Raw genomic sequence first — 11,854 nt, 5'->3', positions numbered from 1 at the left:
AGGCAGGCACACTGACCTGGATAGGCCTGGATTTGAGGCCTCTCCTTCCTCTGTGGAGCTGGAGATGGCAGGGAGCTTACGAAGACCTCCTCCTTTACCCCCCCATCGCTCTCCCTCCAGGAGCCCTCCATTGGGCCTCCACGACGGCACCTCCGTCAAAGGGAGGCTCCCATTGATGTCTTTGGGGAGGCACACTGACCTGGATAGGCCTGGATTTGAGGCCTCTCCTTCCTCTGTGGAGCTGGAGATGGCAGGGAGCTTACGAAGACCTCCTCCTTTACCCCCCCATCGCTCTCCCTCCAGGAGCCCTCCATTGGGGAGGCCTCCACGACTCTGGCTGTGGAGAAGAGCAGGAGGGTCCTCGAGTGCACCGGTGCGAGGATTAGTCCGTTTAGACTCTCGCAAATCAGGTAGGATTCCCACCTTACCTCCGACATTAAGAGAAGATGTTGAAGAGTTAGAAGAAGAGTAAGCCGAGTCTGTAACATTAGTGTCACCCGAAGAGGCTGGGAGCACCCCTAAAGCTTGTTGGGAGCCAGGGAGCTGTAGCGACCTCATTTCCCCTCCAGTGGATGCTTTACCCTGCACAGATTTGGTTTGTTGCGTGTTGGCCAGAAACTCGGCCTCAAAGCTGCGATATAGGTCTTGCTCCTTTTGAGGGTCCAGACTTGCCAGCAGGTGTAAACTAAAAATACCACTGTCTTCCTGGCTCTCCTGCTGCTGGTTGTAGGGATTTGCCCAACCTTTTTGGTCTCTCCCTGTGGGTCGTGAATTGTGTGCAGACCGAGGGGAACGTGGTGGGTGGTGATGACTTGATCGAGGGGAAGAATGCGGAGAGCGGCGCCCTGGCTGTGTGACAGGAGGAAGCAACTTTCGACTGCCAGTGGAAGGCGACAAAGGCGCAGGGGGGCGTGGCGCTACCATCCCCTTTTTCACAGGACTACCGCTGGCACAGCTTTTCACAGGTGAGTTAGAGGCTGAGGAAGATGCTTGCCTTCTGGGCAAACTTCCATTTGTTTTTGAGGATGCTGCGGGCATGTGCTTGGGTCTTAGTTCCTCTCTCCGATCTACTGAAAGAGAATGAGGGTCTCTGCGGCGAGGTGATGATCCAAGGCTGACGTCACCCAATCTAGGAGTCTTGCCCTGGCTGAGGGAGCGTGGAGCCAGCAGCTTCCTAGGACCTTCGGGTCCTAGTGATCTGCCTCTCTCTGTGCGGGGAGTTCGATGTACCTCTGTTGGGACCTGTGGTGGAGTAGGTTTCAAGACTGAGGTGGACAGTGGTGCAGGGCGCTCTCTGGAAGCACTACGGGCACGGGTCTGAGGGGTTCTCAGGGCTGGAATCTGTGCTCCCGCTCCAGGACGCTCAATAATGTGTTTCCCTTCCTTACGGTTCACCAGTAGAACCACCTTGTCTCTATGAGCATGCCGTGTACCCAGAGAGAAGCGACCTCCTCCTGGGCTTCCTCCTCCACCTTTAGACGAGGCTGTAGAAGAGTCACTATCTCCTGATAGCCTGCGAGTCAGAAGAGATTCCTTATTCCTGTGTGTAAGAGAAAAGAGAGAACGATTAAGATTAAGATGGATATTGGGATGTATGGGATTACAAAAAAAACAAAAAAACAAGCCATAATTCTCAAACATCTTATTTTTATGATATTTTTGACATATTTTGTGTCACATACACATCACCTTAAAGGCCTTTAATTTCTTTCTTGGTATTCTTGGTTAGAATTACTAATCCACATAACTTCCATAATCTCCATGATTTTATGTGATACTTATCACATTTAACAACATTGAGAATCTGTACCAAGCATGCAGGGAAATGCATGCAAGGTTGTATCCTCAGCAGCCATATTTTTGGATTAAAGAAAACCATCATATAGGAAGGGAGAGAGAGGGATTACTCATGCTCTGGCATTATCAAACACACGCACACAGACACTTTCTTACATACACTACCTCTTAAATTCTTAAGAATGAAACTGACATTGTCCCTCTTTCCTTTAACCTTAAACTGGCTTGTGTAAACCGAGACAAAACACTAAAAACAGAGTGTGTTTATGAATAAAATCACTGCTTTAAAATAATTTCTTAAACTTAGAACTTCCAGATCCCAAAATACACTTGAAAGTGAAAGTGCTACCTTATTCTGCCCTCATTTGATTTTATTCAAATATACACTCTTATTTAGACAAGAAAGTGAAAAACACACACCATGACACCCGGGTTCTGTAATGGGACCTGCATAAACCCTGTTCTGACCGGTTTCTTCAGTGACAGACTTGGGGGCTGAGATTATCCTAATCTTCAGTAATCCAGTCTGCCTCACCTGCAGCTCTGGGAGTGCAAGTGTTAAAGTGTGCTGCTCTGACGCTTGGCCTTCATCATTAGTTAGCCTACGGAAACCGAGGCACACAGCCAAGGTAAACCAGCAAGCTGTTCATGGTCCAGTTATACAATGTCTTGGCTGCACACACGGACATACAATATACCATGTGATGGAAATAATGAAGCACCTTTTGAAACTTCAGGATGTTTAGGAGTTATTTGTTCATTGCTCTAAGTGTGCAGTGATGCATAAAGTGTTTATATAGTCATGCTTAAATATTAATTTCAGGCAGTTGTAAAAGAAAGAAAGAAAATATATATAACTGTCCATTTGCTCAGGAAATACTAAAAAAATTAATGACTAAAAAATATATACATTTATCCAAAACATGTTATCACTTGCATAATTAGGCAGAGAGAACACTGTGTCTACTTGTAAAATTGTAATAATTTTTTTCTAACACAAGGGGGAGTCACAAACTGGACAAGAAGAGGATTGATGTCAGGACAATGTCACCTGGGATTAGTTCAAATCTGCTTGCAATAATCTGCGGGTGGGTGTGTGTGTGTGTGTGTGTGTGTGTGTGTGTGTGTGCCTTAAGATGCAGCTCATCGTGGGGGTACAGTGCACAAGTAGAGTGCTATAATTTGTGTCGAGTTAACTAGGTCAGTGTGAGCAAATGGCAGACACCCCGAAGGATCTATACAGACAAAACAACTGTACAAACACACAATCATGCAAAGAGTGCACCCTTTTCATATACAGTGATTCTGAGAATGACATTCTTTTCTTTGTTTTATTTTATTTTATTTATTTTTTCCTCTCTTATCATCACTATTCATATTTCTTTTTGTATGGTGAAAGTAATGGCTTTGGTTTGGCAAAAAACTAAACTCAATATCATCAATAAATTAATAAAATATGAAATGTACACTTAATTTCAAAGTCCCTTCTTAAAATTTATATTTGGAAAATGTATGAATTGTTTTATGTAGTGTTTACAAGATTTGACATGTTTATACTTCTTACATCCAAAGAAATGTTTTTTCTATAATATAAAAATTGGTGACTTTCACATTCACTTTCTAGGTGTTTTTGATTCCAGTGAGACTTTTGGGTACTTCTGTTTTAGGTGCTTTCCAATGAGCTCTAAACACGCACACAAACACACACTGCTAAAAACCCAAACACACCTTCGCTGACCTGAGAGGATTCAAGTGGCGTGGTTCTGATCTGTCTTGTGGCGGTCGAGGCAGGTGCTTTAGGTGCTTTCCAATGAGCTCTAAACACGCACACAAACACACACTGCTAAACACCCAAACACACCTTCACTGACCTGAGAGGATTCAAGTGGCATGGTTCTGATCTGTCTCGTGGCGGTCGAGGCAGCAGTGTCGTGGGTCGCCCTGCGTTAGTCTCCATCTCCACAGGTACAGCTGCATGGTGCGACCTGCCAGGCCGTGATGGAGAGGAATGTGCTGTAGCGCCCAACACAGGGTCCAAAGAGCGCCTATCGGGGGTTTTGTAGGGTGCCATGCCCTCATTGCGCCAGTGAGGTCCTGGGCTTGTGGAGCGGGAGGAGTGAGTGCTGGAGCTCTTACTGTGAGGACCCTGGCCACTTGCTTTAGCCTGCTGATACCGGTGAGCTGTTGAGGTCAAAAAAGGCAGTTCTTTTAATATTCACAAGACAAAAAGATGATAAACTTCAAAATCATAAGTGTTTTTAAACCTTTATGTACAATTGTTATGGTAAGATTACATGCTCATGAAAAGGTATTGTCTTGTACATTACCGTTCAAAAGCTTAGGGTCAGTAAGTGTTTTTTTAAAGAAATTAATAACCACAAAACACTAGAATAATAATAACCACAAAACACTAGAAACAAAAACTTATATAACATGATTTTTTATTGTAACAAAGAAAACAATCGATGTGAGAAACACATGTAGTATTGTTGAAAAATTCCAAGAAGTCTCACAGCTCAGAAACAGGAAATGACACAAGTGGTGATCTCACCGAATGCGGCGCAGCGACAGGGATCGTGTTTGTCGAGGTAATGCTCAAGTGTGTCCCAACCTCCACCCACGCGCACCATCACATGAGTCCGTAACACCTACACAGAGAGAGATGTTAACACCTTTCACGCACACAATAACATGCACAACCAAAATAAAATTCTCCTCTAATGTGCATGAATATAGTGGTCATATACAGTAACAAATACCCAAATTGTTTTATAAACCTTTTATACAGCTGATAAAAGAATTTTAGAAAATCAAAAATGAATATTGATGATTGTAGCCCTAGAAATGTAAACAGCTGGTTAAAAGATCCAGCCTGAAGACTGATTATTCAGCGGTAGATAACAGAAGTTTTGCTAAATGGAAAACGGAGTAAAAGATTGAGTCTCAGAGCTTTGAAACAAAAACATCACAGCGTATACTTTTAAGGTATGATATAATTTGTTGTTCAGTACAATGAAAGAATCAGTAGAGGTTAGATCCGCAAGGAACTGTATGAAAATCAAATTGGTCAATGTATTAATTTTGTCCATTTGTAAATGTGACACGTGCAGAGCTGTGAAACAAGCTAACAAATTCGATTTTTCTGAAGAATAATTCAGCAGTTCTTGCCTATGCAAAAGTCACTTCTACAAAGAGTATTCCATTGTGAATGGTTCCTAGGGTGATGCTAGTTCATGGCTAGGGAGTTATGGGTGATTTCTCACTGGCCCATGTCAAAATAAGCCCACCCCTAAGTCTCTATACTATTTAACCCCCTAAACATACCTCAGGTCCCTCTTTCAATATAAGTCTATGGTATTTTTTATCTGTTTTATTGTTCACCAGGAAAAGCCTGATCACTTAGCAAAATACATATCTTACCTCTCCACAACAAACTATAAAGTATGAGTTATTTTTCATGTCCGTAGCACAAGTAGTAGGGTTAGTTTGTTTAAATCCCTAACCCTCATTATGGGCAATAATAATAGTGACTCTTATCTTCAAACACCACTAATAATACAGGTGGAACAACATGACAGTCAGTTGATTATTATAAGCTCAACCCCCATGTCCTATAACACTGTTTAACAGAGATGCCCACCAACACTTCCTCCATCCACCTCACTGCAGCCTCCATTCGCCTTCATTATCATGACAACACGCTATGACAGAGCTGGAGAGAGAACAAAAAGACATCACGCACCGGCACACTCTCCCTCATTCAACCCCCTCTCAGCTGGTATTCAGAGAGAGGGGAATGGAGGAGATTTAGCATCGAAAACAGCTCTACTTTTGCTCCAAGCCCTGTTTCTTTAGCTCTTCTCTGATGAACAGAGAGAAATGTAAGATAAGAGACTGCAACTGATTCCTTTATCAAAAACGCTCAGTCAGGAAAACGCTATCTTTCACATTTTCACTGTTGTTGACTGTGTACTTCGAACCTGTTGCAGCAAAGCTCTTTATAGTTTGATCATTGCTAAACTCCATCTGCTGAGCACATGGTAAGGAATGAATAATCATGTGGTGAGTATCTGTGTGCTGTTGCCATGAAAAGAGAGCACATCTGCTGACTGGCACTATGCCCACCTGCACAAACTTACACAAGGTCTCATTTTTACAAAGACTGAAACACTCACAAATACAAGCTAAACCTTAAACTGAACTGTATCTAGGTCTGTAATTCTTCTACACAGTTCTCTGCTTGTTTCTGGATGTCTTTCCTACATAAAGATGACAGGTAAGTAGCCATACACAAAATAATTAATGTACATTATATTAATCCGTTTTATTAATCATAATTACAATAGAAATAGAAATAACTAACATTTCTGATTTCTGTCATAATTATGCAGTATTTTGCAAATGATAGGCCTGTTCATTTAACAGTGCACAAGCAGAGTGCTATAATTTGTGTTGAGTTAACTAGGTCAGTGTGAGCAAATGGCAGACACCCTGAGGGATCTACACAGACAAAACAACTGTACAAACACACAATCATGCATGTGTCCCAGTCATAACGCTTCAAGCTTCAATTCTTCTCATACAAGGATTGCATTCTCTCCATATCCATCCATGCATATAGTGATTCTGTGATTTTTTTTCTCTCTTTTTATTACTATTCATATTTCTTTCTGTCTGGACAAGGTATTGGCTTTTTCATGTCTTAGAAAAAAAATGTATACTATATATTAAAATTATATTATTAATAAATATAATACATTATGAAATATATACTTTCTTTCAAAGTCTCTTCTTAAAATGTATATTTATAAAATGTATTAATTGTTTTAGGTAGTGTTTACAAGAGCAGTCATGTTTACACTTCTTATATCCCAAGCCAATTTTCTTAAATTTGAATAAATAAGATAAATAAACAAGAGCTGACTTTCACATTCATTTTCTAGGTGTCTTTGATTCCGGTGTGATTTTGGGTACTTTTCTATTTTAGGTACTTTCCAAGGAGCTGTAAACATGCACACATGCATACACACACACACACACACACACGCACACTGCTTAACACCCAAACACACCTGCACTGACCTGAGAGGATTAAAGTGGCGTGGTTCTGATCTGTCTCGTGGTGGTCGAGGCAGCAGTGCTGTGGGCCGCCCTGTGTTAGTCTCCATCTCCACAGGTACAGCTGCATGGTGCGACCTGCCAGGCCGTGATGGAGAGGAATGTGCTGTAGCGCCCAACACAGGGTCCAAAGAGCGCCTGTCGGAGGTTTTGTAGGGTGCTATGCCCTCATTGCGCCAGTGAGGTCCTGGGCTTGTGGAGCGGGAGGAGTGAGCACTGGAGCTCTTACTGTGAGGACCCTGGCCACTCGCTTTAGCTTGCTGATACCGGTGAGCTGTTGAGGTCAAAGAAAGGCATCATTCAGCTCTTTTAATATTCACAAGAAAAATGATGATGAACTTCAACATCATAAGTGTTTTTAAACCTAATACACATGTAAATGGAAAAAAAGTGGGGAAAAAAGCCTTGTTAATGTGTCTTGTACACTACTGTTCAAGTTTAGGGTTAAAACATAATTTTTTTTTTATTAATACTTTTATTCTTAAGGATACATTACATGGCAGCAGTAATGGCTGTTGGCAGCTTTGCCATCAAAGGAATAAAAGAAATTTTAAAATATATTAAAGTAGCAAACAGTCATTTTAAATTGTAATAATATTTCACAATAGTACTGTTTTACTGTATTTTCGATTAAATAAACCCAGCCTTGGTCATCAAAGGTGTTTGTATAATTTTTCAGTAAGTTGTATGGCAATATATGGATTATATAAGAATATGGCAATATATGAATATATGAACTTAGGCAGCTTTTACCAATCTGTTCTAAAAGCCCAAAGACAGATTGAATTACACTATTAGTGTTGAATAATGAAGGGACTAACCCTCATTAAACACAAAACGCTAGAAACAAAAACTCGTATAACTTGATTGTATGATACTGTGAGAAAGTAAACAATCAGACGTGAGAAGCACATGTAGTATTGTTGAAAAATTCCAGTAAGTCTCACAGCTCAGGGACAGGAAGTGACACAAGTGGTGATCTCACCGAATGCGGCGCAGCGACAGGGATCGTGTTTGTCGAGGTAATGCTCAAGTGTGTCCCAACCTCCACCCACGCGCACCATCACATGAGTCCGTAACACCTACACAGAGAGAGATGTTAACACCTTTCACGCACACAATAACATGCACAACCAAAATAAAATTCTCCTCTAATGTGCATGAATATAGTGGTCATATACAGTAACAAATACCCAAATTGTTTTATAAACCTTTTATACAGCTGATAAAAGAATTTTAGAAAATCAAAAATGAATATTGATGATTGTAGCCCTAGAAATGTAAACAGCTGGTTAAAAGATCCAGCCTGAAGACTGATTATTCAGCGGTAGATAACAGAAGTTTTGCTAAATGGAAAACGGAGTAAAAGATTGAGTCTCAGAGCTTTGAAACAAAAACATCACAGCGTATACTTTTAAGGTATGATATAATTTGTTGTTCAGTACAATGAAAGAATCAGTAGAGGTTAGATCCGCAAGGAACTGTATGAAAATCAAATTGGTCAATGTATTAATTTTGTCCATTTGTAAATGTGACACGTGCAGAGCTGTGAAACAAGCTAACAAATTCGATTTTTCTGAAGAATAATTCAGCAGTTCTTGCCTATGCAAAAGTCACTTCTACAAAGAGTATTCCATTGTGAATGGTTCCTAGGGTGATGCTAGTTCATGGCTAGGGAGTTATGGGTGATTTCTCACTGGCCCATGTCAAAATAAGCCCACCCCTAAGTCTCTATACTATTTAACCCCCTAAACATACCTCAGGTCCCTCTTTCAATATAAGTCTATGGTATTTTTTATCTGTTTTATTGTTCACCAGGAAAAGCCTGATCACTTAGCAAAATACATATCTTACCTCTCCACAACAAACTATAAAGTATGAGTTATTTTTCATGTCCGTAGCACAAGTAGTAGGGTTAGTTTGTTTAAATCCCTAACCCTCATTATGGGCAATAATAATAGTGACTCTTATCTTCAAACACCACTAATAATACAGGTGGAACAACATGACAGTCAGTTGATTATTATAAGCTCAACCCCCATGTCCTATAACACTGTTTAACAGAGATGCCCACCAACACTTCCTCCATCCACCTCACTGCAGCCTCCATTCGCCTTCATTATCATGACAACACGCTATGACAGAGCTGGAGAGAGAACAAAAAGACATCACGCACCGGCACACTCTCCCTCATTCAACCCCCTCTCAGCTGGTATTCAGAGAGAGGGGAATGGAGGAGATTTAGCATCGAAAACAGCTCTACTTTTGCTCCAAGCCCTGTTTCTTTAGCTCTTCTCTGATGAACAGAGAGAAATGTAAGATAAGAGACTGCAACTGATTCCTTTATCAAAAACGCTCAGTCAGGAAAACGCTATCTTTCACATTTTCACTGTTGTTGACTGTGTACTTCGAACCTGTTGCAGCAAAGCTCTTTATAGTTTGATCATTGCTAAACTCCATCTGCTGAGCACATGGTAAGGAATGAATAATCATGTGGTGAGTATCTGTGTGCTGTTGCCATGAAAAGAGAGCACATCTGCTGACTGGCACTATGCCCACCTGCACAAACTTACACAAGGTCTCATTTTTACAAAGACTGAAACACTCACAAATACAAGCTAAACCTTAAACTGAACTGTATCTAGGTCTGTAATTCTTCTACACAGTTCTCTGCTTGTTTCTGGATGTCTTTCCTACATAAAGATGACAGGTAAGTAGCCATACACAAAATAATTAATGTACATTATATTAATCCGTTTTATTAATCATAATTACAATAGAAATAGAAATAACTAACATTTCTGATTTCTGTCATAATTATGCAGTATTTTGCAAATGATAGGCCTGTTCATTTAACAGACTAATTTGGACAATTAATTCTGACAACAATGCAAAAAAAAATTTACATTTATTAATGCCCCCTTGAAGCGTATTAAAACTCTGCAATGAGGAACTTTCCTATCGTTGGTTAAATTCAAGCTTGAAGTATCACCTAAACACAACGTTCCACAAGACAGCAGTCAGCCTACACCCAGCTGCTAATACAACGCACCTAGCCAAACCACACTTACTAAAAGAAGGCAGCACAAAATCAGTAAGGAGCTGTTCGCACAGGACACGTTTTTCTATATCTTAAAAAACTCTAGACAGAGTGGAACAGAATGCAGGGGTCCAGAGAGTCAAGATGCATTTATCAAAGCTAAGTCTTTAACAAATTGGCCAGTGTGATTGCAAAATGTATTGCTGTGGACTGTACCTTTTTATTCAATGATCTGACAATAAAAACTATTAACTCCTACAGCTTTTTTTGTATATTGTTTTGTAACGGCTGCTGAAAATTCAACTTTGTCATCATAGGAGAATACATTACATTTTCAAATATATCAAACTAAAAAGAGTTTATTAAAAAATTATAATAATATTCCACAATATTACATAACAGACTTGTTAACAGACAAGTATGTATTTAGGTAAATATGACTGCAGATAGATTTGTTGTTACACTAGGCCTTAATGTAACAATTGAAAATCTTATTAAACAATATCATACAATATGTAGACAATCATGGTTAAAAGTTTGCGATGCTGAAACAAACAAACAAACATTTCATCACATAACAAATGGACAACAAAGATGCCAATAGTATATTTGTATATTCTGCCATATATTAGGAGGCCAAATACATAGTATGAAGCTTGCAAAAGATAAATACAGGCCTGTATGAATAATAACTACTTTAACCAATATACCAATCACACAAAAAAGTATATAATAATTTTTTTTTTAAAAGTATGTAAAGAAACATCATACTTTCCAAGTATTTTTATTGACAATGTAACTGTGTTTGATTACACCAACAAAAAAAAGGACTAAAATGAACACTGCATTACTAAGGATTTTTGGCCACGGTACCACGGTCCCTGACGGAAAAAAAACAAAAAAAAACACACACACTTGTTTATTACTGATCTCCAAAACATATATTATTCAGGAACTTACATATAAAGTTGTATGCTACTATTACTTATAATACTAAAGAAGTGCATACTAAATAGAAATAAATAATAAATACATAAAAATATAAATACATAATATTTATTTGTATTTTTTGTTTATATTTATGCACATATCTCTTCCATATAGGAGGTGTAGGAGAAGATATATTCCCAAACACGGAGTCATTCTTTAGTATTCAGTTGTTTACTGGCTCACTGCAGACTATAAAAGACATTTAGTCACACTCAGAGACAAACGTTCCACTGAATGTCCAGCAGCACCTGAACAGAAGCAGTTTCCTGTGAGAAACACTGAGTCACATCCCTTAACTCGCTTCAACTGTGCGTAAGAGAGTGAAGGACGGTGGGAGCCTGTATAAGCATTTGAACGGATAGAAAATAACTCCTATATGCATTTATGCATCATAGAATGGCCTGTTATTGACTGCTGAGGTGACTGACTCACCGAAAGAGCCCAACCTTTCCAATTCCTGTCACACCTTAATTGAATCACTCCCTAGGGAAAACAAATAGTCTCTCTCTTTCTTTATCCATCTCTCACTCACTTTCTCTAAAGCACAAATAGTGAAACAAAGAGCCATTCCCTAAAGTTGCGTCATATCCTGATGAGATCTGGGACTTGCCCAATGATTAACTCAAAGGCACATGCGCATAAAACATAATTACTGATGTGAAAGAGAGTGACGTAACAGTATGTGTGTTTTTTTATTTAGAGTGGTCGGCCTGTCAAAAGTGCATTACTGGGTGGGGTGATCATGGACTCGCGCAGGCTCATTCTCTCTAGTTCACTCTGATGTTGTTCTGTTTGCGGTCTTTGAAAAGTCTCTCCTAAATGAGTGTGGCACCATGACAACAAACGGCAAAAGTCCAGAAGATCAATCAAGATCAGACGAGAGAGCAACAATGTTGAGAGTTGAAAATC

At 39.8% G+C, this 11,854-nt stretch overlaps 1 protein-coding gene across 1 annotated transcript in view; it reads right to left on the bottom strand.

Moving 5' to 3' along the window:
* LOC107730708 (uncharacterized) overlaps positions 1 to 5,473 on the bottom strand; it is a 16,065-nt gene extending 10,592 nt beyond the window's left edge. Inside the window, exons 1-4 of the mRNA XM_016541588.1 lie at positions 5,438 to 5,473; positions 4,349 to 4,445; positions 3,669 to 3,978; positions 17 to 1,540 (exon numbers count right to left, since the gene is read on the bottom strand). Of these exons, the coding sequence (XP_016397074.1) occupies positions 17 to 1,540; positions 3,669 to 3,978; positions 4,349 to 4,445; positions 5,438 to 5,473 (1,967 nt within the window). The remainder of the gene's footprint in view (positions 1 to 16; positions 1,541 to 3,668; positions 3,979 to 4,348; positions 4,446 to 5,437) is intronic.
* Positions 5,474 to 11,854: the final 6,381 nt, after the last annotated feature.

This window comes from Sinocyclocheilus rhinocerous, unplaced genomic scaffold (genome assembly GCF_001515625.1).
Source record: "Sinocyclocheilus rhinocerous isolate Xijiao unplaced genomic scaffold, SAMN03320098_v1.1 scaffold3595, whole genome shotgun sequence".
Classification (NCBI taxonomy): Eukaryota; Metazoa; Chordata; class Actinopteri; order Cypriniformes; family Cyprinidae; genus Sinocyclocheilus; species Sinocyclocheilus rhinocerous.
Note: the sequence above shows the minus strand (reverse complement) of the source record. Positions and strands in the feature narration are given on the sequence as shown.